Source organism: Castor canadensis, chromosome 5 (assembly GCF_047511655.1).
Source record: "Castor canadensis chromosome 5, mCasCan1.hap1v2, whole genome shotgun sequence".
NCBI classification, from domain to species: Eukaryota; Metazoa; Chordata; class Mammalia; order Rodentia; family Castoridae; genus Castor; species Castor canadensis.
In genome coordinates, this window is record NC_133390.1 from 80,506,262 (window position 1) to 80,533,820 (window position 27,559).

General features: G+C 37.0%; 1 protein-coding gene across 12 annotated transcripts in view; it reads right to left on the reverse strand.

Annotated features, from left to right (window-relative positions):
* Positions 1-341: 341 nt before the first annotated feature.
* The window catches only part of Tp63 (tumor protein p63), a 213,115-nt gene continuing 185,897 nt past the window's right edge, over positions 342-27,559 (reverse strand). For 2 of the 12 annotated variants that reach the window (XM_074073543.1, XM_020153947.2), the window contains 7 exons: positions 27,084-27,208; positions 24,883-24,965; positions 22,090-22,226; positions 9,678-9,835; positions 7,354-7,498; positions 5,979-6,072; positions 342-2,995 (listed from right to left, as the gene is read on the reverse strand). In XM_074073543.1, the coding sequence (XP_073929644.1) occupies positions 2,699-2,995; positions 5,979-6,072; positions 7,354-7,498; positions 9,678-9,835; positions 22,090-22,226; positions 24,883-24,965; positions 27,084-27,208 (1,039 nt within the window). In that variant the 3' untranslated portion in view covers positions 342-2,698. Of the gene's footprint in view, positions 2,996-5,978; positions 6,073-7,353; positions 7,499-9,677; positions 9,836-14,684; positions 16,136-22,089; positions 22,227-24,882; positions 24,966-27,071; positions 27,209-27,559 lie in introns of those variants that run through there. The other 10 variants (XM_020153945.2, XM_020153946.2, XM_074073544.1 and 7 more) reach the window with 6 other exon arrangements.

A 27,559-nucleotide genomic window follows, 5' to 3' on the forward strand; every position in this document is an offset into this window, starting at 1 on the left:
CCACCTACAACCAGGGTGCTTTGTGACTTCACAGCACTGATGTCGTTGCTGCACATCCTGGGGCAGTCACTAATTTAGACATTGGGAGCTTTAAGTCCCTGTTTCCTACAAAATATTTTTGTACCTCAAAGAAATTATTAAACCCGTTAGTGTATATCAAAAGAGGATAGCTTCCTGGTCTTTTCTGTTTTATAGCCTGGTTAACATAAGAAAAGAAAAATTATTTGTTCTAAAATGAGAAGCATCGATATTTGAAACTCATCAGTATCTCTACCTCAGTGGTAGAAATAAGGCCAGAGCCAGGAATGATGGACAAATGGACACGGGCACACACACACCAACACAATTTCTCAATGCATTTTTATTTATTTTTTAATTTTATTGCATGTCTTGGCTTATAGGTTTGCCTTTGGCTTTCCAAAAGTCCATAACACAAAAATACCAAAAGACAAGCAACTGAAGCTTTAAAAAAAGTATATCTCTAAGAAAGAACATTTGGAAAACATTAATAAAGCATATAAAACTTTTGACATTTGTTTGATTTTTGTACAATTATAAAAATAATAAAAAAACAAACCTTATCTCTTTAACATTCAACATCCCACTAACGTATTATAGGGGAATAAAAAGCAAACAAAAGAAATGAATTTAATGAAGATAATTCTGCTTTCTATTCCTGTTAGTTCCACCTCCAAACAAAAGCCATCCCATTCTTCAGCTAGCTACATTAAGCTGAGGCCACTCCCAGACATGTGTTCTCAGTATTATTCATCCTAATCCTCACTACTCAGACAAGCAGTGTACCTTGACATCGAGGTATGAGGCCAGTAACTGTGTCTAGCTTTGCCTAACACTAAACCATGGATGCAATACAGGAATTTCTGAGTCCTTAGTGCCACTTGAATAGTGCTGAAATAGCTCAGAGGTCCTAGGTTTATTCAAACACTCAGGACACAGAGGAAGTCATTTATCTTTCCAACATGGCCAACTCACAGCTTTCATTTTTCCCCTAAGGAGTTTTTTCAAAGCTGCAGAAATTAACAGTGCTTATAATCATTTAAGCACAACAAAATGTTGAAATTAAGGACTCACTCGCTTTAGCATACAAAATTAAAAAAATAATAAAAAACCAACAAATTTCCCTTTCCCCATCTTATAATTATGGTATTATATCTTATTTAACATATTTTTCCTAAATGATATTTTCATGAAAATATAAAAACATTTTAAAAAAAGGTTTCAAATGTGGTTCTGGAAAACCCGCTATCCCAAGAAGAAAAAAAAATACAATGCAATTCCACACATACTATATATCTATATCTATCTATCTATCTATATATATAGATAGATAGATATATATATATACACATTTCAGATGAATTAATACATTACAGTTTAGAGCTACATAAGCCCTTTTGCACTCTAAAATAAAAATGGAAGTTTATGTGCAATGATAGCCCTTTGCCCAGATGCATAGGAAGATTTTAGAGCTCATTAGCATATATACAAAATATTTGTTTTATATTGTGAAAAAAATATATTTCTTACAAAGCATGTTTCCAGAATATCAAGGGATAATATTTTGATTTACATTTTCACAAAGTTTTAAAACAAGTCTTTGTTGATATGGTTTCAGCAACAGCTTCCTGAAAGGATTGTCCCTTGATCTGTTGAAACATTTTTAAATCTATGCATAACACCAAAGGAGATGGACAGAAAAGTGGGTACACCCAGTTACTTTCCAAAACACTAGAACACTTAAGGATCGAAAGACAAAAACTGATGCCACATGAAAGCTTCACTTATAAGTTTATATTTTCCAAATCACCATTCCTGCTTTAAATCTTGCAGAAAGGATGACAAAGAAGCCTCTATAGGCACATTTTTATGAAATAGGAGGTCTTTAGAAGAAACATTTATCAAAAATTGTCTATCCTTCAAAAGATATTCCAGGAATTTAAATTCATAGTTTGATGAGATATCTGTTTAGTAGACTCAATGTGGAACAGTCTTACCACACAGTAAATAAAGGCTAATTTAACTGACTCTATGCAAAGTTTGATGTGGTATATATGTTTAACATTCAAAGAACTGAAAAAACCTATACATCATGGTCACTCATTTGTACCATCAATCTCTATTTTCCTGTGACTGTACATGATACATCTGAGAAAAGGGGTATAGATAAGCCACTGAAAGCAAGTAAATTAAAAAGAAAGTCAGTAAGTGCAAGTCAATTTCCATTTAAATTACATTTTAAACAATATTTGGTGCCCCCATCCCAAAATATATACTGTATATTTATACATTTATATATATATATATATGTGTGTGTGCATATATATATATATATATATATATATATATATATAGTCTTAGACTATAAAGGTGAAAATGCTTTATAAAAGTCAATGACAGATCTCTGCAGCATAAGGAGACACCCACTGCTTTTCTGCTCTCTTCTATCTAGTCCTGACAACTCAGTCTGCAAGCAATAGTTTTGAAGGCTTAAAGCCAGAATCAAAATCAGGTGTCAGGTCAGACGTTATGTAAGAGGTAGCCTCTTACTTCTCCTTCCCTTAAGAAATCAGACTGAGAAGAAGAAGGGAAGACTTAGGAAGAATGCTTCAAAGATCAAACAGGAGTGCCTTGGGGGGGGGGGTAGGTAGGAAAACAGGAAAGGCCCACATAATGGTGCTCACTCCCCTTCCTCTTTGATGCGTTGTTGCTTATTGCGACGGGCATCCATGTCGAAGTTGAAGTCATTCCACTCATCACGGGGTGGGAAGGAGATGGTCTGGCGGAGGGTAAAACGTACAGCATCAATCACACGCTCACCACGGGTCTCACTGGAGCCCACGCTGACTGTAGAGGCACCGCTTGGGGTCCGTAGGAGATGAGGAGGTGAGGAGAAGTCATGAAGCTGTCGATGGTCCAGGATGCCCTTCCAGATAGCGTGTCGGAATTGCTCAGGGATCTTTAGACTTGCCAAATCCTGTGCAATAGGAAAGGAATCAGGGAGAATTAGAATAAAGAGACCAATTGACTTTTATTCCATACCATTTTAGCACTCTTGGGTGTTCTAGTTTAATTGATCTGAATTTATTGACCCCCTAACCTGGAAAATGAAATTTGATTTCCAATACTTTTCAATGTTATATGTAACTAAAAATAATTGCAGCCTTCAGGTGCCATCTGTGCTTGTGGATAACAATTCACTTATTCTTTAGTGGCCTCAGTTTCTTTATTGATGAAATAGGGCAGATAGTAGTTAAAACAAGAGTGGAAATATTCCAAACAGATTTATAAGATACCTTTTGACTCTTAAATCTACCTGGTTTTAGTCATTAGAAGAAAAGTATTAATGGAATGTCAACACTACTGGGAGAGGACATGAGAAGAAAAGGTTACTAATGGGGACTGAGTGGTTTCTAAGTGCTACATCCTGAGCTAAATATTTTATACTCATGATTCATTTAATCCTCAGATAAGTGGTATATTACACTGAAGGTGTAATAGGAAAACTTAAATATCAGAGAGGTTGACACATCAAAGTTATACAACTAGATGAGTAAATAGTGGACCCAGGACAGCCCTTGAGCCTAAGATGGACCTCTTGTCCAAGGTCTCTTAGTGTTTGGATAAAATAGGGTATCAAAAATGCACAACAACTGTGTCCATGCTCTATGAGTGGAGGCAGAAGGCACTGCAAATAGGATCAGTCTTAATTACTATAGCAGCATCTCTTTCATTTATCAGCATTAGTTAGTTTAAGTGGCAGCTCATGTTATTTTATGGAGCAGCATGGGATGTAGAAAGCACAATGTGCTGTCATCAGACCTTGGCCAAGGTTCATCTTCCGATCTAGAGCTTTAGCAGTTCTGACCTCAGTTTCCTCTTAGTTAAAATGAGATATAGTTGTGTTTTTTTAGGCCAAAATGTGTTGTGGACTTATAGGCAAATGTGATTTTGAAAGCATATCTATATAAATGTTAACAATTTCTATTATTATATTATTACCCAAGCCTTGCATCTTACAAAGGATAATAATGAAGATTCCCCAACTTAATCACGTTCCTCTTCCCAGAAGGGATGTCAAATATCTTATAATGGAGCTAAATCACAAGTAAAGAGAAAGGTGTCTTTTTCCAGAAATGAGAAGGAAGAAGCTGAAGTATCAATGAGAAAATTCTATAGCTTTTCAACATATCTCAATTCAAAATTTGCAATATGGTGTCATATGTTTTTATGGTACGAACTTTCAGACAATTAGAAGTTTTCCAACTTTCTATTGTAACAGAAGAAGATATTGCACAGAAGATAACCCACAAATAGATAAGTTAGTATGTTCCTTATGCTTCTTATATTCTTTATGCTTCTGAGACTCTAAGTCCAATGCACTTCATAAACTAGACTACTAACTAGTCAAGACCTGGAGAGACAGATTTACAGATCATCTACCAAATCTTAATAGCTACAAGATCACCTTGACACACTCCTCAGTTGGGACAATGAACAAGTAGTTTCACTTTAAAAATATGGGGAGGGGTAGATCCCCTGCTTCTTGGGAACTATAGGACACTCTCAAATATAGGGCAACTCTACTCTTTTTAGTATATGGAAGTGATTTTAAAGTTATCCCAATCTGTTGTAACTTATCCTTAAATTTTTTTCTATAGTTTTCACTTATAATATGTTCTGCCAGGGAACAGCATCCAGGGGTAATTTGTGTGGTCAGGAGGAGTGGGCATCAGGTCAGTACAGCATACACTTGTCATCACAGGGCTGGGAATTCTCATGCTGCAGAGGCATCTCTAGCATCGGTGCTCAAGGAGGGGAAAAAAGAGGTCCCAGCTACAGAAGCAGTAGCAGAGGTGGCGACTATTTCCACCATTTCAAAGTGCCCTTGGGAAGCCAGAAGAGAGGATAGTGAACCCCAAAGAGAGCAGTATAAAAGAACAGCCTGGGAGAAAAATCAGATGGCAAAAACCAGAACAATACTAGCTCCCATATGAACAGTGGTTCCAGAAATGGGGTAGGAAGCAAGAGAAAGTTCCCTCAAGTCCAGCTTATTTTAAAAGACAAATCAAAGAATATTGAAGACAGAAGGGAGAGGTTTTGAACCCAATTTAATTAACTTAAGTCCAAAAAGGCAAAGTGACACTGTAAAGTTTTCATTTCTTGGCTAGGACTTGAGCCCATGGCCAAAAATCATTTCCACTGCTCAGGGATGGCTGGGCCACATTCAAACAGAATTAAAAATAATTGAAGGGACACAAACCTTAATTGAGAGGAAGGGTAGACTCCCTCTTAAAGATCTAACTTAATGAGAGGCAGAAACAGCCAGTTCATAGAATTACAGACTAGACACACATCAGGGCTCTATTCTTGGTCTATCAACAACTTACTATGGCAAGTAACCATTTTGTCATCTCTTCATGTTTTTGAGTGAGAATAACACCACTTTCTTTCTGCTCTGGGATTTATACAGATTAATGACAATGTTCAAAAATTAATTAGCACTTAGAATTTATAAATTTTTCTTTTTTGTTTTTGAGATGGTGTCTTGCTATTAGATTGCCCAAGTTGGTCTCAAACTCCTGAGCTAAAATAATTCTCCTCCAGACTCCTGAGTGTTGGGACTACTGGCATGTGTAACTACACCTGATTTGAGATTATAAATTTCTTGATGATAGGGACTGTATTTCTTCTTTTCCAATTTCAATATACTAGTGTGCAAGAGACAACTGTTGACTGATCAGACAAGCTGAGGAAGATTGATTGCTGATCTTCTAATTTGTATAGGTTGTGGCTGGGGAGTCTTTCTAACATGGTTATGGGTTTCTTCAGAACTGAAGATTGAGGGAATGACAAAAACAAGTCTTAAAACTAGTGGGGATTGAACTCTAAGGTATATGTCACCAAAGGGAAAAAAATCAAGAAATAAAACTCAAGAGAAAAATCTAACAATTACTTACATCCATGGAGTAATGCTCAATCTGATAGATGGTGGTCAGCCCCTGGGTCGTGAAATAGTCCAGACATGATGAACAGCCCAACCTTGCTAAGAAACTGCAGAGGGAGAAGGGAAAAGGAAGGAGGAAACAGAAAAAGAAAGTTCACCCCAACTGCATTGGCTAGATAAAGGAAAACCCAACATTTTGCCCTTGGATGCACTGTAGAAGAGACTAGGGGCAGATAAAATATATGTGGGCATTGGAATGGAAGTTTGGGGATGCCAGGTAACTTGAATTTCAGGCCTATAGAAGACAAAATCAAGTGTAAGGATTTCTATAGACAGTAATTTTCAAATAGAAATTTGCAGTGTTCTGTGGTTCTGTGAAAATGACTTAGGAGCCATTGTAGGGGTGAAGGTAAGAACTCCAGTGGTCAGGTTCACAAACCTCTTGCCTCCTGGTCTTCACTTCAAAATGAGCATCTCTCCATCAACTGTTTATTATTTGACGTTTCTGAGAACGGTTTATGTGGTTTAAAAATTGTAGGTCACTACTCTAGAAAATCACTTATACTTTTTGATTTTTGACTTCCTCCTAAGACTGATGATGTCACCATCATTACAGGGTCAATCCCTGTGTGAGATAAGTCATGGACTTTGCTATCTCTGTAAGTGACCTACTACTCACTCTGTGAGTGACACTGCGTGGGGACTAACTCATATCACTCTAGAAGTCAAAGAATCATTCTGCACATGAAGCAGAGGCAGAAGACGAATACTAAGTGTGAAATTTGGGGCCTGACTCTTGCCTCTTTGGGAAACAAATCTTTCAGGCTTCATGCATTTCTAATCTCTGCCTATCTGAACTCCCCTTGCCTGGACTGTCTCCATTCCCCATATGCAGAGCATGAGAGGCTATTAGTTTCTTGAAAATTTCTTAGTTTTCCTAACATTTAATTTTTTGTCCATGTGGACATCCAATCCCAAAATAATGGTCCCATGGCTGCTGAGAGCTATGAGGCCTAGAGAGCAGGAAAGGGAGCAAGATAGCAAGTTTACTTCCCTTTTGGAAAACCCAGCCCTGAGCACCAATTTGAGGGCCACAATTGGCAGTGTAAAAATGTGGGGAAGGAGGCAAGGGTAAGTGATGATGTGGAAACAGGTATGAAACCTGTACGCATATAAAGACACATTTTCTCTTTGCCTCATGATGATTATAGGAGTTCTCCTTGATTGAACTATGCTGACAACTCTAAAGATCAGAGAGAATAGTGACTGAACTTCAACCCCAGAGCTGCTTTCTTTATTCCAACTATTTTATCAGCTTTGACACTGTCCACCCTCCACCTCCCAGAGATGCTTATAACAGGCCCCAGGATCACATGCTGTGGACTCACCTGACAATGCTGCAATCTGTGGGGTACGGAGGTGGGGGGGTGCAGTGGGAGGTGGATGGCATGGACAGTGGGGGAGGGAGGGCCTGGGTGGGGCTGAGTCCATTCATGTCTCCAGCCATTGGCATGTGAGTGCCCATCATAGGAACTGAACAGAAGCAGGAGGAATAGAGAGGGTTACTGCTGTTATATGTCAGCATCCCTAAGGTCCATCTTGCCTGGTTTAATGGTACTGAGGACATAAACCTTCAGCCTTGCTTTTCTATCTTATCTCTCACTATACCCTTTCTAATGCCTTACACATCTAGTTAAACAGACTAGCCACTAAACTCCAAACAAATTATATATTTCTTGACTACTGTTCTTATACGACAATCTCTTCCCACCCTCTTTTCAACATCTAATTGTCCAATCAGTTATTTCTCCTAATGCTAGCATAATCTTTCTTGTCTTGGCCTTCTTAGGTTATATTTCTGTTTCCCTCAATAGACTACTCTCTTTAAGCATAGAGATTAGATCTTATCCATGGTTAGATTCCCACAGACCGTAGCACAGTGCCTGGCATAAGATGCTCAATAAACTTGTTAAGTGAACAAATGACCAAACCTGTGATTAAGAGAGTGCTACCTTTACAATATGTGTCTGCAAACAGAAGAACTTATTGCAATATTTGTAGGGAATTTATGCCTAATAAAGAAATATAATGAAAGATTCTAACTTGTTTCTTATGGTCCAGTTCAGCAATCGATGTGCAATGCCCCAATACTTGCTACTTTATTAAACCATGAATTATATTCACTGATAGAGAAGAAAAACTTAATACTAATAACACTGATACAACAATTTTGCCTTCAGATCAAAAGACAGCAAAATAGTTTATCTACAAAAGATGAATGTAATTAGTTTCTACTTTAGTAAACAAAAGTGTGCCCCAGGGAAAGTCCCCTGCCACTAACTAGCTAACACAGAGCAGAGTCCTCTTGCGTCTCAAACTGTTTCCCCATTGACTGTCCTGAGAATATCAAACAATAATTGTGAACTATAAATAAGAAAAAGTAGGTAAATTGAAAGTTGTACAAATGTGAAGCATCATCACCATTACCACTATTTGTCTACCCAAGGAACAAACATTTAGTTACTCTAAATGTAACAAGAATGAAAATAAAGTAGAAAAAGAATGCTTCCTATTCTTTTCCTGTCTAAGTAGCATACCCCTATGAGGTCAGATTTGGAGTCTTAGGATATATGATCACTAGTGAGACAGCAGTCTGGATCTAGAGTCTTTGTTACAATGCAAACAGCCACATTTACCCCTGTCTCACTGAAATATAAACATGTGCAACCATACCAAAGAGAGCCACCATCTTAGCCTCTCTTGACTTCTTTTAAAAAAAAACCCAGTTTTTTTCAAGGCAACACTGAAATATGAGTTTAAAGTCTTCATAAAAATAATAAGTCAAGATTGAAGGTATTTTAATAGGGTGAGGATTAGAGGAGACCTGTATAGTGTTCACTCTTCTGCATTCCTAGGGACATCATTCTCCTTTCTACATTTTTATAGTCCTTTATTTTTTTTTCAAGTTTGTGTTTGTACTTTGCTAGATTTAGTTTTAATGCATAAGATAATTATATTTATAGAAAAGCTACATGATAATCAGCATCTGTGTGGAGCCAATTCTCACATTGCCTTTTATATTTTCACTTAGTTGATATGAGAAATTTGTGTGTGAATAAGCAAAAGGAAGATGCTATTTTGGGTCATTTTGCTACTGACTGTGTATGGGATGGAGTAAATGACTTGAAAAGGCTAAGACTGTCAGGACATAGACTTTATAAAATGTTAAATGTACAAAGAAATAGTTTTATGGATGGAAAGTTAAGCATTAGAGCAGAGAAGTGACTTGCCCATAATCACACGGCTAATATAGTAATAGGATACAGACTGGAATCTATTTCTTTACTTTTTGAAGTCTATTGTACCATGTAACTTCTTGCATGTTGGATGTATTTCTTTCTATCTCATAGGTGGGAAGACAAGGGTCTCCACCCATGTTGGCAGGAAGTGTACTTTTGGTTTTGCAAAGATCTTTAATACCTACTAAAGGAACATCCTCTTCCATATCTACCAATCCATTTTACAATAAAACATACACACCTCAAGAGTGAAAAGTTAGTTGCAAGAAAGAGAAGTCATGAAATTTTGCTCTAATTTGTCCCACTGTGCCTCAGACTTAGCTAAGGAAACAGACTTTTCCCCATTCCAAAGCAGTCTTCTCTTGTACTAGCCTGTTCATCGTTTAGCTGCTGCTAAAGGGATATATGCTTACTGTTGGCTCCCATGCCATCTGGCATGGTGGTGGGAGTGAGGGCGTTGCGCTGCTGAGGGTTGATAAGCTGGCTCACGGAAGGCAGCTTGTTCATGCTGTTCATTTTGTTCAGAGGTGGGGAGCTGTTACCGTATGAAGACTGAGACTGCATCGAGGTCCTAGGAACACAAACATGGGAGTGGTAGTCAGCATGGGGCACTAAAAAGTGGGGAATGGTCATTTCCAACAGGTCTCAGATTAAAACAAAGCCTCAAAGTACACATTTGCAAAATATTCCTCCAGAATTAACGAAAGGAAGTTATTTGGGTTTCTATCTGGGAATATTTCCTGCCTAGGGAGAGATTGCAAAGCTAATACTAAACCATATTTTTCCTCAATGTGTAGCCTCCAAAGTTTAATGTATTTCCTTTGTGAGAGGGAAAACTGTTACTGCCTCCATTTTTCTCCATTCCCTACAACATCTTCCTCTTTCTTGCATTTTAAACCAAACAGGTTTTAAAACCAGGGAGAGAAAGGAACTGGGCAAAGACACAAAGGCTGATAAGTCATGGAGATGTAAAGCTCAAATTGCAGGTGAAGCATTGCATTTGTAGTTTCTTAGACCATTTCGGATATGCAGAAAATAAATGCAAAGGCAATCAAACAGGATGTTTGGTAGCACATCTGCTGTCATACAGAGGCCCCCAAGGTAGAAACATGCATTCTTGGCTGAAACTTTCATGGACAATGAGAGAAACTTTACTCAGGAGAACTCTGTAGCTCAAACAACTGTCATGTTTACTACTTCCTACAAATCTTGGGAAAATGGAAAAAGAAAAGACAAAATAGCCATTTTCCATTTGGTATATAATCTTCAGTCTGAACAATTACTAGAATTGATTTATCATACTATGTACATTTCAGAGTAGTCCCTAATTAATTCATTTTTCTGACTTTTTCTTCTAGTATAGAACAAGTGAAGTGGACTAGAATGAGAGCCAGATTATCAAAGTTTAAGCCCTCTTTTACTGTAGGGGACTGTTCAATCCACTTAATGTCTTTGCATTTGTTGTCTCAAGAGAAAACTATATGAACTACAGTCATGTACCCTTGTTGCATGTGTTAAATATGAGAACCTGTGAAACAAAACAAAACAAAGCAAAAAATGTTTCTCATCTTAATATGATGCAAGAGTAGTGGCAACAACAGGGTCTTTTGGGCTATGATGAGAACTGAAAAATAGATGAGAAATAACTTCATAGACTGCAGCATTAGAAATGAGTCATTATTGTGACCATAGAATTAAGATTTGACCTTGAGTGTCATGGGGAAAGCTCCCCTTTAACATTCTCAAATAAAAAATGTATTACTTAATTCTGATTTACCTTTCTCTTGCTTCAGCCATATTTTCATTAAATGAGAAATAAACATTTTCTTTAAGTTTTATTTGTGTGTGCGTGTGTGGGTGTGTATGATATAAAATTTAAAGGTGCTATAAATGAATTCAGGTTCCAAATACAACATAATGTTTGAAAAAATAATGGTAAAAAATTGACACTAAGGATTTGGGTACTATAGTAAGTGGTTCTCGAAGATACCACTGCATTCTCCATAATTACTGGAATCATGGAAGGCTCCATTCCAAATCACTGCAGAGCCACAGCTACAGTAATGTGAGCCAATATGCTTGCTTAAATTAGCCTGATCATATAAAATTAATAACAAATTTACAAACACACTGCATTTTACAGTCAGCGATTTTAATGTTAGAAGGACACTGAGTTTTTCCTTTAGCCCTTTTGAAGTACTCACAATCATAGATCCAAATTACATAAAAAGGTGTTCATTTAATAAATCCTTCCAATAAAAAGACACTTCAGGTTACTACTAGGTTCTGAATGATTGTGATATCACTATGGTGCATGGGATGGTATAGCATGGCAGGGATGGGCAGAAATTACTGTTATGGTTATAGCAATGAGTAAATATGAGGCTTTAAGAAAAAAATGTACCCAAGACTATACACTACTGTATAAATGGGTTGAGACTAAAATTGGGTCTCTTAACACCTAACCCAAGGTTTTTCTTTCATTCTGTTACATCTACCTAGAAATAAGGTGGTGGTAGGCAATAGGTGATAAGATCAAGAAATGGGTAAAGTGGTAAGAGAAATGTTGGAGACCCAGAAGGGAGTGAGCAAGGAACACAGTAATGGGAAGCACTCTAAAACCTACCAAGCACTTCCAAATCCACTGTATAGGAGCCTCATGGGCAGTCAGCACATTTAGATCAACTTGGGAACATCCACAACTCTGTATGAAAGTATAAGAAAGCACAGAGCAAGACTGCAAGGAGAAATGCTGCCAGCTACTGCTTCTTTAATTGTCTTTGCCCACTACAAAATACCTAAGACATCAGATAACCCACGTTGCTGATGCAGGTTGATCTTCTCTGATGTAAGGAGACCTCTACCTGTCTCTTTACCTTCACCAAATCAGTTAAATATACAGCAAGAGCTTATGATAAGCATAATCAAACCATTAATGATAATAATTAGGAAAATAAAAAGTACATTTATGAGTTTTGCATTTTCCCTGGACACTCAGTTGTAGTAAATGCCTCCCTTTCCACATCCTGTTATAACTTCCTTTCCCTTGTGGTCATTATTTTTTATTTTATTAGTTAATTTATTATTTTTCTCCATAATCCACTTAATTTGAGGAAGGAAGGCCAGAAACCACGGATGAACAAAGAATAAATGTGTATGTTGGGAGCCAATCAAAATATCCAGATCATCTTCTGGATCTGACACAGAGTGAGTGACTGGATATTATGCACATTTTCATAAAAGTCATTTTCATAATCTTTAGAATAGGCATTACACTCAGTCTGGAAGAGTCACTAAGAAGATTGAATAGGGTCACATAAGAGCATTGGATGTTGTGTATCTACAGGTACACAAGAAAGGAAACTTGGTTCCTTTCACTTTTCCCCTATAGTCCCAAATAGCAAACACTCAGTATTTGGTCAAGTGGGTGGAAGGTACCAATTCAGGAATGTCCAGAAGAAATGGCCACAGGTGATATTTATTCTTAATTGAATAAATGATTAGGAAAAACACAAAAATATCAAGAAATTCTGAATGCATCTCCTATAATGTAGAAGTGAGCTTTACAGTCACAAGTTGGGAGATCAGAGTAGTGTATTTATTATTAAGTTCACGGCAATATAAATTGAAGGATCATGTTGATAACCTGTACCCACTCAGGAAAAGGGAGTGGTGCTGAATAACTCCATGGCCAATTTGAAGGCCTTGAAGAATAACCATATGCCTTTCCATCACAATATAATGTCCTGGTCCTTGAGTAAATAGGTCCCAAAATTTCTGAGCAAGCTAAAGAGAAGGAAAAAGTGTTCAAGAAAACAGGACATGTGCAATGTTGGTTTTCTTAGCTCCTCCCCACCCCCACCCCAAGCAAAACTCAAAAAAAAAAAAAAAGAAAACAGAGTTCTTCTCAGGTAACATAAAAGGTTCATGCTTGAGGGTGTTTTCTCTGAAGAGTTACTATATTTTTCTAGAAACTCAGTGTAACAGAGTTCTACAGAAAGGCATGTCTCCTGTATTTCTACTTTGAGGGAAACTGTAAGAAAGCCAAATCCCAGTTTTTAACTCTAACGATGTAAGTTTTTGTGCACATTGTTAAGAATAAAAGACAGAATTTCAGAGCTGGAGTGTTTTTGGATTACACAGGATTCAAAATCAGGTTTTGTAATTCCAACTGTAAATGTCAATTTTCCTGGTAGGAAACTACTTGTGGTAAATGTCAATATTCCAAGTGGGACACAGTTATCTCTGCTGCCTTTCAAAGAGGCCTGGAATTCCACTAGAATCTTTCTTTTAGCTTAAATCTATCATTACTAATTAAAAAGCAACTCTGTAGTAGAATTTGCTGAGATGTCAGAATAAATCTATTTCACTAAACCATTTCTAGAGTACAGAACATGAGAAGGCAGAGGAACACTGAAGGTAGAGCAAAATACCCCCAGCATGAGAAGGGTCATAAAAAAGGAGAGGGGAAGACACAGAGCATCAGAAAAGGAATTGTGGCTCTTCTAAATGTTTTCCACTACTGCCCTATCTGTGATCTCTCTTTCTAGCTGAGCAGCATTGCTTCTAAAAAGAAAGGGCAGTGTTGATTCTCTAGTAGGTCAACCATAATTGTGAAATATGTTCCATTATTTTAAATCTGGGCATTTATATAAAAGTCCCTAAAAACACATCAAGAACTTACATAATAGGCTTAAAGAAAAAAAAATAACTTCTGAAAATAAAAGGAAGTGTTAAAAAAGCTAAACATACTCACCAATCCTTGAAAGGATTTGTGAATTAATTTATCAGAATAACTGAAAACACTCTGAAAAGAAACAAGACCATCTGATTTTGCAAATATACTTTTATATCAAACATAAAGATGTTTTTCTCTTGAGTAATTTTGTATGCTAGCTGGATAGTTTCATTAAGAACAATTTCTTTTGAAGGTTTAACAACAGCAATTACTCAAAGCTCAGAACATATCATAATTTTTTTTAACAAAAGAAAACATGGCACAATAAGTCCCAGTATAGATTTCTGGCCAAATAATTTCTTATGAATTATTTAATAAATTTAAATTTAACTTAAATTTGTCTTAGTAAATTTGACAACTTAAGACACAATTTGAGCCTTATTCTGAGACAACATCAATAAACATTACTATAGTGTTCTAGAATGCAATCAAGCAGTCATAAGGCTAAAATATGTTTTAAGTTGGCTTAGGCATTATGATTAATTTTTCAGACTGATGACATTGATACAGAAAATCTTTAAAAAAAAAAGTACTGACAGACAAAAAAAATGTGGACAGGACCAAGTTGACTACTTTATTACTCTTGTTCTTTAGACTAACGTATGGTACTTCAAGCACCAATGTGAGAATTTTCTAGGATTTAAGGGGGCAGGGGAGAAGCAAGAGAGACAGAAACAAAAACTGCAAGATAAACCAAGATGCAAAAGTTTATTGAAAATTAAAATCACACATTCATAAAGCAACAGCCTCAATAACAATAAATCATTGTCTTGGTGACACAGAATGAAGCACTGGTGATCTGGTGTGAGAAGATGGGAGGAGGGGATTTTGAAGCCTTTATACAATTACTTTAAAGTTTTTTAAAATAGAAAGAAACAGATTTTCTGAATTCTTTGAGTCAAGACAAAAAGTAAAAAAGAAAATCATTTACCTTTTCTATCAATAATTTCTAGGCCAGGAGTATTGAATTTAACATGTGTCTGCTTAGACATCACTTAATCACAACCTATTAATAAATGCATTGAAACAGTATCAGTAATCTGGCTGTTTTTATGATAGGATTGAGGCTAGGAACTCCATTTTGGTGAGAGGACTTTGAACTCCATTTGAACAATGGTAAACAATCACCTGGAGGTAATATTGCTGGGATGGTTTTATCTTCCTGTTACCACTACAGAATTAGTTTACCTGTCTTGGGGTCTAAACAACAGTTTGTAGGGTTAGGTCTCTAGGGTTTCATATGCAAAGCATATTATCATATCAGACACTAAAACATGATGGCAGAGATAGGATCTCACAGGAAGTTAACAAACTTTCTACCTGTTTCTAACTGAGGAGAGGACAGCAATAATGCAAGTTCTCAAAAAGAAGAAAAGAACCCCTCCCCAATACTGGCTATTTACGTAATTATTACCTCTCTGCCCAGCAGTATATCTGACACCTTAGGTTTTTTTTTTTTTTTTGCAATATTACTGCATGACCAGCATTAAAAGGGCCTGACCAAGTCTCTCAGTCAGCTACAATTTACTTAAACACAGACATTAACAATTTTTTCTCCTTTTCTTAAAAAGACATCTTAAGTTTGAGACCTGCTCAAAAGCTTACTTACTTATTGAAACACAACAGAAGGTAAAAGAAAGAGGTGCCAATAAACATCATAATGCCCCTTTCTCTACCTGATCCCCTCCCTCCCAGGAAACAAAAAGCTCACAGACATACACAGTGGTTCCTGTCCAACCAATGCTGAATCTAAGGATACAAAATCTGCAGAAAGTGTCCTTTCTTGTAAAGCTTTGAGTCCCTTCAAAAGATTCTCTCACTAGTGGGTGTGTGTCTTTGAGCAGTTGGGTCTCTGAGCCAAAGTGTCTTCAAGTCCTGTTTATAAGGGCCGGATACACACACACACATATACACACACACACACACACACACACATACACACACACACACACACACACACACACACACACACACGGAAACAAAACAAACACACACGTTCAAAATACAGAGACAGAGCTCTATGGGTACACTGATCGGTTTGGGGGGTTGGAATGTCTAAAGAAGACGTCAGATTGTTTCGGGGTTTCTCTCCGGGGCTCCACAAGCTCATTCCTGAAGCAGGCTGAAAGGAGACTGCAGAGAGGAACCAGAGAAAAGAGAAGATGAAGACTTAGGACCTCACATACCCAAATCAAATGAATATAGAAACACACTGCTCATACCTTCATGATCACAGTATAGACAGGATAGAATACCCCCAAAGCTATATTTGTTCCTTCCCTTTTATTCTCCTTTGAAACTACTCAAGAGTTCTTCTATTCAAGAATTATATGGAAAACAAATGAGACAAGTCAGTTGCAGTTAACCAGAAGTATATATCAAAATCCTGTTTGGAACTTATTTTAAAATGCATTTTCCCAGACCTCTTCTGAGACCAGATTAGGTCCCAACATCTCTATGTTTTAATAAGTTCCATAAGGTGATTCATTTGTGGGTTATGGAGACAAGGTAGATCAAGGTGGTTAGTACAGTGCTTGGCATATGGTTTACTGGACTCAATTAATTGCAAAAGGGAATGTAAAAACAAGAATAAACTTAAAGCTTTTGCAAAATGTCATCTGCCCAATTATTATACCTCATTATTCTTCTTGCCTAGTCAAACTATGAAGTATGAAGAAATATGATCTTATCAGTATGGGGGCTGTGTGTCATCATGCATTTGTAAAGAACTATTAATGAACATTTTGTATGTGCCCAGATTGAGGCGGATAATACCTTAATCCTTTCAGTCACAAACTTGGCCTATAAATGCATATATCAAACTCATGAAAGCAACTTCTGCATAATGAAGAAATCAATTATGCTATATGGGTGCCAGGAACAAGCCCTTTTATTTGGCTAAAGTTGTACAACCCCATGAACTATTTGGGAACAGTTTCCCAGATTGGCTTTTTGAATCATATTTGTTTGCTCCTTTCAAAGGACAAAGCCATTTTTACTTGGTTAGTTTTGTGTGTCAGTAAACAAGCAACAAATGGTATCAACTTAACAGAATACTCCAGAATACAAATTTGGAGGGAAAAACCTTATTGCCCATTAGAACACAAAAACTTTGACATCTTCAGATATTAAAGTTTGTGGCTTCTTTTGCAGGAAAGACTAGCAAGAGATGACATGCAGAGGTCAAACTAGAGTTTTAGTCCTGGTCAGAGTATAGACCATAGAGATCAAAACATTAAGACCTAGAACCAAGACCAGTTCTACAATAAGATAAACAAATTTAGAGAATTAATTTAATCTGAGTTTAACTAATCTTTGAGTTTTTTCTTCATAACCAATTCAGAGCTAATGGATCTCATTCCTAAAAGTGTCATAATATAGCTGTGAAGTTCAAAGCTAACACTTTGTAAACTATACAAAAATGTGCATTTTTATGACAACTATCAGGTTGGACTATATGAAGTTGCCAAAACTTATCTGTTATTTAATATATGGAGTAGGCAATTTCAAACAAACATTATCAAAATGTGGAGAACTTCTAATAAAACTTAGAAATAGGGTATTAATGATTTCTATCAATTTGGATATTTGTGTCTTCTGCTGTCTTCCACATTAACAATCTTGAAAACATTGCTTACTTCTCCCTTAGGTACATGAGGGGGAAAAAAAAAAGTCAGCATTCTTGAAGATAACCACAGCCAGAGCTTAAAAAGGTAAGATTCTAAACTGAAACAGCAAGACTATGAATTAACTGATAACAGATACAGAAAAATGGGAGTAGATACTTGCTTTCATTTTAATATTACAACCTACTTAACTAATGGATTGAGCTAAAACACTGTAAAGATTTATCATGGACTGGCTTGATATCACAGGAGTAGTTCATCGGACTCAGTTTTTCCAGCTATGGCATGAGGGATTGGGACTATGGTCTTTAAAATCCTATTCTGATTTATACTACTACTGAGTCATGGTCATCAAGATGAGAGAGAAGGAAACTTGAAGGTACCTCATGATGTCATAGATTTGTATTAAAATGTAAATAAAATTAATCCTATAGAAAAAAAAAGTAATTTCCCAGAAGAAAGTGAGAATTAGACTAAGCAAAAGCATACCAAAATCATATTGGTCTGAAAACAGAATGGAAACCAACAAGGTGGGTAAGTTGAAGAAAAAAAGGAAAAAAATGTATGAGTCTGAACTATAAATAAGCATTGAGTAGCTTCAGCACAGCTGTGTTAAACCAATGTGCCTTAGAACTATAAAGGCAAAGAGTTTAGTGTGAAAATTGGGTCCTTGTCCTTGCATTAGATTTTGGCTTCTATAAATGTAACTGCCTACATTTATACCATTTAACTAAAATAATGAAGGTAAAGCTACTTGTAATAATTTAATTCACAGCAACTCAGTGTAAAATGTTTTCCATAAAAGCCTATGATCATGAAGTTACTTGCAAAGGAATTTTTAAAAACGGAAAACCATGCACAAATGAAAATCAAGCTGAGAGAAAACACATAGTGGGAAACTAATAGAAGTAATTAAACTGAAAATATTTGACTGCCACCTTGCAGAAAGTATATTCCCTTTCCACCAATTTTTCCTCTATTATAAAGAAAAACAAAATCGATTCCTTACCAGCACACAATTGGTACTATGTTTTGGAAAGGCAATCATAGGTTATTATAGGTATTTTCCAAGCTGATTTGCCAGGAAATTAGATTTCTATTTTTCTTTGTTTAGTCATTCATGCTTTTTCTTGGAGAAAAATATTTGCAGGAAAAGAAAAGAGTTGAAAAAAACTCAGCTGAAGAATACAGCAGTTGGGGTATTCATATAGCTGCATATCAATTACTGAAGATATATATGCTACAAAAGCATAATTTGACCAAATGTCTATATTTTGCAAAAGGTTTCATTTTGTAGTCTGTTAGAGTTCCATGCACAAGTTATCATAGCTGTGAGATACCAACTCAAAACATGCATATGATACATTTAAATAACCACCTCAGGGAACTATTAAACCATTAATTCCTCACTATTTATCTCTGACCATGCACATAGAAGAGTGAAAAATATCTCCCTAAAATCTTTTGGGCTTTTTTTATTACTAGCACAATTTAAAAATGCATTTTCTTCTCTGATGAAATAGATTATTTTATAAAATATAGATAATAAGAATTCCCTAGAGAGCAATGCAAACCAGAGAAACAGCAAACACTGGATAACTCACATATTGGGACATAAGGCTATGTATATATTTTCATGGACACCATGCAAACAAATACAAATAGCACATGTCTCTGAATGGTGTTAATCCTCCTGGCATTCAAAGTCTCTAAAACAAAGATAATAGAGAATTCTTTTTGTTTTATAATCTATAAAAGCTATTTTAAATTGCCCTCCCTCTTAGCTTACACAACACTGAGAACAAATTCTAAAGCTTTCTTAAGATTAAAAATTATTTGGTTAGGAATTCACCATTAAGTTGTACAGTATGGGAAGGCAGGAGCCCCATTTTTCTCATCTCTCTCCTAAAGTCAGCCATGATAGCATTATATGGTTACAGCTCTATCATTAACTGTATTTTATATTTGGATAGGCATGCCTTCCTTTTAAGACAAAGGAGATCTCTGTTAAAGGATGCTGTCATTTTTGTTAGATAGTGAAATGTGCCTCAAACCTCAGTTTAGGGTTTTCTATAACTTTTAATTACTCTCTACCACACAAGAGCCTTCAGAATGTACCTTTCAAACAAAAGCTGAACCTCAAGAACAATGAAAGAAGAGCTTCTTATGTATCTACGAGAGGGACTGGCAACTATAGAGAGGGGCCAAATCTAACCCCTAAGTTACAAGTGGTTTTTATGTTTTTAAACAGGGAATAACAAAGAAGAATAATATTTCACGATATGTGAAAATGATATGAAATTCAAATTTCAATGTTCATAAATAAAGTTTTATTTTAACAGCCCACCTCTCTGTTTATGTGTTATCTATCAGTGTTCATCTAGTACAACTGCAGAACTGTGTAGTTCTAAAAGATCATCTGGACCAAAAAACCTAAAATGTTTATAACCATACATCTGAAATTTAAAAAATGTTTACCAATCCCTGTGCTAGATGGTCAGACTTTTTTCTGCTAACTGGAAAAAAAAGATAGGAAATAGAATCACAGAACTAGTTTAGCACAATGTGCAATTTTCCTGGAATCATTGTGGCCGAGTTAAACTTTTTTAGAGTGAACTAAAAGTAATTTGGGAGTGTTTCATAGTTCCATGACATACATACACATCTCCTTGGTGAAGGCACTTACCCCTTTGGGTCTATAAATAATGTCCTAGGTCTCTGTTTCTTTGATCCTTGTTACATGATTTTATAAGAACTAAATCGATTTTGTACCTGAATATATTAGCATATATTTCTACCTGATACCTAAAGGAATCCATGTTTGGCAATGAGAATTCTGTCTGTAGCCCAGAGTTCTAATTCTCCTTTGGAATACTCTGTGTCCCCAAGGAAGCACTCAATTAAACTTTTTGATCAGCCTTACATACAAAGTCACATAGCTATGAAATGCAAAACCTTCACGCTGAAAGTAAATGATGACATTCCTTCTAGCTAAAAAGGGTCTTAAATGCTCAAATTGCTTAAAGTCCTTTGAAGAGAGAATCTGTGGGTTACTTATCCTTCTCTGCTGCTTACCCCACAGATGCTCAGAGCATACCTCCTGCTTGTGAGGGATGCATTCCAGCTTTTTCAACCACATTTATGTTGATTTTAAGAAAAGAATAAGGGGTCCTTTTTATTACACTTCCCATAGCTACTTCCCCAAAGTAGTTAATAACACACTAGAAAGGAACCATTATTATGGTCCACTTGCATTTCTATTGTAAAACATCATCTCTGCCTCAGGCAAGATAGTTTTTAGCTCCATTTTGCTTTGCCTTAAAAAACTGAATGCTGAGGGGTGTGGTGGCTGACACCTATAGTCCCAGCTACTCAGGAGACAAAGATCAGAAGGATCATAATTTTAGGCCAGGCCCAGGCAAATACTTAGTGAGATCCCATCTCAACAAATAAGCTAGGACTGGTTGTATAAAACTTTAATCCCAGCTATGTGGGAGGAACAGGTAGGAAGATCCTGGTCCCAGGTCAGCCCCAAGCAAAAATTCAAGACTTTATCTGAAAAATACTTAAAAAGAAAAACAGATTATGGGGCAGGGGTGGGGGGAGGGAGGGGAGGGAGGGATTGCTCAAGTAGTAGAGTACCTGCCTATGCTTGAAATGTGCATATACACATTTACCTACAAAGACTGGCAATACTGCTAGTGTACATACAATATCTTAATTAGACTAACAAGTGATTTACTCTTAACCATTAAAAGATAAGTCTAAACAGAGTTCTGATTGGCTAATCTCTCATTCTTTCATAAGAGCTATCCTCTTCTTGTTAGTCATAAAACAATTAACATCATCAAAGATCCAAGAGTAAAGGTAAAACTTAACATATGAATAGGTTCTATGTTATGCTAATATAGTTGTGAAATCTTTCTTGTTTGTGAAAATGTATTGCTGGAAGACAATCTAGAACAAGGACACGAAAACATGGCAAGATGATATGACTTTGTCCTGATGCGCTCAGACATATTCCCAATGACCATGTACTAGGTCTCAGAATCCTCAACAAGCCAGGTGTGGTAGGGCCTGCCTGTAATTCCAGGACTAGAGGAGACTGAGGCAGGAGGATCACCAGCTTGAGGCCAGCCTAAGCTACATAAAAGGACAACACATTGAGATGAAGGAAGATTTTCTGTTTTAAAATATATACATTATTATTAAAATTGTTAGTAGCTGTTAGTATTAGTTTCTGATTCCATTTTAGAATACAGCTCAAACTTCCTAAAGAGATGGTTATAGTAAGACACATAAAAGATTGAATCTGAAAAATAAATGCCACACCAACTCATCTGAACTGATTTTGGACTGCTGATTCATGATGTCATCTACCCATCCATCAGCCTCTTGCTGATGTAAATAAACAATCACCCTTGTCCATGCCTCCTGAATGGACGATAGTGGCACACTCACTGTTTCTGAAGTAAGTGCTGGTGCTGTTGCTGCTGCTGCTGCCTGTAGGTTTCGATAGTGTGCTGAGGAAGGTACTGCATGAGCTCCAGGGACTCTTTGATCTTCAACAGCATTTCATAAGTCTCACGGCCCCTTACCTTTGTAAGAGAGCAGAAGGACAGCAAGGGACAATCAACACCTGCAAAACTTCAAGATGTCACTCAGTCAGTGTTTTTGAATTCTGTATTTTAAATTTTCCTGCTTGCAAACACTGTGGGGACTTTTGAGGTCACATATAGATATGCACAGTGTCAAACAGTTTGAGTCACTTGTGCATGTTCCCAGCTGAGGGTGAAAAAGGAGGTATTCTGCTTTCTTGTTTCAGTTCTCATGCTGTGAACAAGTGTCCTTTTCATGGTCTGCTTAGTGCTATGCCATATTTTTGTGCTGTTAGTGATTTTGCTGTTTAAAATATCCCTAAGTGTAAGACGGCCATACTGTACCTTTTGGAGAAGTTATTCATTACATAAGTTTCATTCTGTCATGGGATACAGTCTATTGACTGTGAGTTCAGTGTTAAAGAGTTAACAGAGTATATTAAATAGGGAGTCTTACAAAACAAGGTTACACATTGATCTGTTGACACAATGTTGGGAACCTAGTGCTGTATTTCCCCTAGGAACAATGATTCAGTACTCATGCAACTTCATAAGACATAACTTCCAGGAAAAATGAGAATCAATTGTAACTATCTCACCAAAGACAAAAATTTTTCAGCAGTGATAAAATGTGCCACCCTTCAAGAGAGTCTTTTAAAAGCTTTAAAAAGTAAGAGAAGGGCCAGTTCTAGGAAGAGACAAGCAGTATACTTGGGGTACCTGCAAGACACCAAGAGTGAGTGCACATTTAAATTCTGGACCCCAAGCACTTTACCTGATTCACTTAGTCCCTGCCCTGAGCACAAGAAGCAAAAACTGTCAGAATTCAGAAATGGAAAGATTTTCTGTGCCTTGTGTTGGGTGAACTCCTACTCATTCCAGCTCTGGGCTCTCTCTTCTGAGATGCTTGTCCTGACTTTAACTCTTCTTGTCTCTACCTTTATTATTTCTGTTGCCTTTCTTTAGCTCCATGCTTTATTCTACTGAGGAACTTATTTCATTACATTATAACTCTTCTGTGTCCTCTGTAGAGGGCAAGCACTTTAAAGTAAGAATTGTGTCCTAATGCTATCTCATTCTTCACAGTTCAGGCTACTTATAACTCAACAAACAATCACTAAACACATGCTGAATTGATACAGTTGTTTCTTGCTCATTACAGGGTACCTGAAATTTCACTAAAATAGAGTTTTTAAAAATAGTTTTTTTTTATAGCAATAGATGAAAACAACTTAAGTCTTTTAGAATACTTATTATATCATGGTAATGTTTTACTGAAAAGTCACAAATCAGTTTCTATATGTAGCCTGAGAAATAAGACGTGAAGAACTTAGCTGACTCACTATCTGATTGGTGCACTGGCAATCTATTTCCCTGAGCCCCAAGGGCCAGGGTCCAAGGAAGGTGGGGAAAGAGGCATGGCACACCCAAACCTGTTGAGTTGCTTTAGCTTCAATCCCAGGGCGGTAGCTCAGTTAGTTCTCTTGGCCTGCCTGTGTCTTATGTCAGTTTAGATGGCATAAGGACTAAGGTGGTCACCAAAATTTGATTGCCACTCTAGATGGCAAAGACCTAAGGCAATAAGAATTCAATGAATTATAATCATAATCTAGTAAAGTGACTTATTAGTGATCCTGAGGAGAATAATGGTTCTTGTAGAAGCAAATGATATTCTTAATAATAATTGGGCCAAGCCTTCTGGCTATTCACATATGATTGAATATTCTGCCTTACTTGGCTGTCTTTACAACACTCCCTAAAAGAAAACAAAGTTCCCAAGCATAGAAATGATTAATGTTTGAGGAGACGGAAGTTCTGATAACCCTGATTTGATTATTACATATATCGAATTATCACACTGTCCCGTCTCAGTAAAAATAGAAATAATACCCAAGTTGCTCTAATTGCTGTATTATCAATTTTTTGGAACTATTTCTAACAAAATTTTAGGCCTAAATTAGAATGTCTATGCTGTATAGGATAATGTGATCACTCACAAATAATGAAGTGCAAATTAGTTTTAAACATTTGGGTAAAAACTGTTTGTATGGTAGCTTTGATTGGGTAGGAAGATAAGTAGAGGAGCTAACAATAGTAATATGCTCCAAAGCTTTGGAGCGGGGAGAGAATAATTACAGATTAAAAAAATCTGTTTGCTTTCTCTGTGCTTTATTTCACTACTTCCTCCTACCATTATCAACTGTTTGCATCTTCCCCAAATTCTCTGGGTTGAATTCCTAACCCTAAACATGATGGTATTAAAAACAGGACCTTTGGTAGGTTATTTAGGTCATGAAGGTGTAGCCATCATGAACAGCATTAGTGCCCTTGTAAAAGGGACCTTAGAAAAGGCTCTAGCCTTCCATTTTCCATATATATATAGGAAGCAAAGATGGCAGTTTGCAGCTCAGAAGAGGGCTCTCACTAAGCCCTGACCTGGCTGTTACTTTTGTCTGGGGCTTCCATGCTCCAGAACGTTGAGAAATAAATTGCTGCTGTTTATGAGTCACCTCATCTACGTTACTTTGAAGTTGCAGTTCCAACAGACCAAAATGGTTCCTCTCCCACTATCACAGATAACTGGAAGATGATCATTTAGTAAAAGGTCATTCAAAGGTTAAAATGAAGCAACCATGAACATCCAAGGAAGACTCACTGGTAAGTATAACAGCTCGTCATCTGGAGATCTTCGTTTCTTGATGGATGTCATCTGTATGCCATGAGTGTTCTGACGAAAAGCTAGTGGAGGAAAAACATGCAAGTCTTACCCTGGGAACATTTCTGAAGCATTAATATGCATATTATTTAATATTAATATTTAATATAAAAACTAAACAGTACCAGCAACACCTTTCAGATTAAGAAGTCTAATCCTAAGCATTTAATTGGTGATGACTACTTTTACATTAAATGCAACCTTAGCAGTAACAAGGTATAGGAACAGTAGGGAGAAATACACGAGAAGGAAATTCAGGATGCTGGAAAACGGCCAGCTTAACACTGTAGGGACCCCTGTGTCTTGCCTGTGTGCATCTGTGAAGACCTGTTAAGACAAGGAAGAAAAGCCAGGCATGGTGGTGTATACCTAGGATCCTGGCTACTCGGGAGGCTGAGATAGGAAGATTTTGGTTCCAGGGTAGCCCAGTCAAAAGTTATGAGACTCAATCTCAAAAATAAGTTGGGTATGGTGGTGCGTGTCTGAAATCCCAGCTACTTAGCAGGTGAAGGTAGGAGGATCACGGCCTAATGCTAGCCTGGGCCAAAGCACTAGACCCCCTTTGAAAAAAAACAAACTAAAAGCAAAGGACTAGAACATAGCTCAAGTGGGGTAGAGTGCCTGTCTAGCAAGTGCAAGACCCCAAGGTCAAACCCTGGCACTGCAAAAACAGAAAAAAAAAAAAAAAAAAGGAAAGACAATTGGTTTTGTGTTCCTTTTTTTAGACCAATCATCTCCTGAGGAGGTGGGTACATGTTGGAGAGATTGTGGTGGTAATGGTAAAATGAGGGAATTGATGTATCTTCCAAATTTCTATTTTTTTCCAAAATTTCTAACTTTTTCCAAAATTAGAAACTGTACTCATTCAGAATCCAGAGTGTAGAGATGATTCTTCTATAATACATGGATTATCTGTTATTATAGAAATTCATTCATTTATAGGTAATTAGAATACTCCAGGAAGAGTTAGGAACTATGCTCCCAGGCATACTCAAGAATAAAATTATAAAATTAGAATGGAAATACATATAAATTAGACGTATGTTTTGGGTTTTTTTTTTTTTTTTTTTGAGATAAAGCCAGGAAGAAAAGAAGAGCATACTGAACAGTTAGGAATTGGTGGTAATAGGTTCTTCTAGAGTACATTACAGTGTTTATTTCATCTGAATACTAATCAATGATAAGCCAAAATCCTTTCTACAACATCTTGAGTGTTTTCATAAAGTAAATCAATAGTGTGATGTACTTTAAAATAGTTGTTGCAAGTGCTATCAGGCTTATGCAAAATACCTTCTAGGATAAAATTCACCACAAGTTAGAAGTATCTGTGGATCAATGTTTCCAAACTTTGTTAGCTGGAGTTCCAGGACTCTGTGGAGACAGCTGAGGAGACAGCCAGCGCTATAGACTACCCCAACTCCCACCACCTTTATTGGAGAAACTCTGCTATTGTTTATTTTGCATTGTATGTTCTTTGAAATATTTCATTTTAATAGAAGTTTCCAAGGATTAAAATCCAAGTTAATAACCAACTGATAAGGTAATGGAGGCACCAGTTGGGTCACACCTGTGATGTTAGGACTGGGTGAGTCCCAGATATGCATATCCACCAGACTGTGCCTTGTGAAATGTGTCCTTAAATTTCACTGTTCCCATTGACTCATGAGGTGGGCAGGTGCTATTTTAGTAACCAAAAGATAAATTGATGTCAAGAGGCTAGATACTGGTTCTCAAGCTTTAGGTAGCATTAGAATTGCTTGGAAAGCTTACAAAATACAGGTTGTGGGGCCTTCCAACTAGTTTGGAATAGAAGTTTGAGGTCAAAGAATTTGCATTTCTGTCCACTTTCTAGGTAATATTGATGCTCCTGGTGTGACAGTCACTTTTGAGGAGCCCTGAATTAAGAAATCCTAACAATGACTACTGGCCTTATAAAGCTGCAGTGCATACCTGGAGTCCAGTTTTGTCTCCATTAATGCTGTACTAGTCTCACTGGATCTGGGGCCTCAAGTCACACTTGCTGCTAAAGCTCTCAGTTCTCAGCATGGGATGTTTCAAGTATTATTCTCCAAGCCCTGGAATCTGTAGAAGACTCAACCCCGCCCCACTTGGCCACTACATCTACTTACGGCGCTTCGTACCATCACCGTTCTTTGTGCTGTCCGAAACTTGCTGTTTTCTGATGCTGTCTTCATCTGCCTTCCTGTCTCTTCCTGGGCAGGCACAGATCCGGGCCTCAAAGCAACGCCGGCCCAGGACTTGCCCACTAGGAAGTAGAGAATTGGGGAAGAAAGGGTTAAAGTCACAGGATTTTAAGGGCCCCCAAATACTCCCTTGTGCATTCAACATGGCTGCTCTGAGGAAGGACCCAACAGCACTTGGCAGAACACAAAAGTATTCACATACCACAAGCAATATTGGTAAATAACATTCCATTTGTTTCTCAAAGAACCTCCAAGCCATTAACTGAACAGCTGTATTTAGCTACATATTTTGAAGGAAACTTGAGTTAAGCCAGTGGATGTCTCAGGATAAAATCCCCTTAGGCAGCCCAGACTTACTCAAAGAAACTGTTAAATGCCTTGGGGCCACATGAAAACAAACACTGTCTGATCAG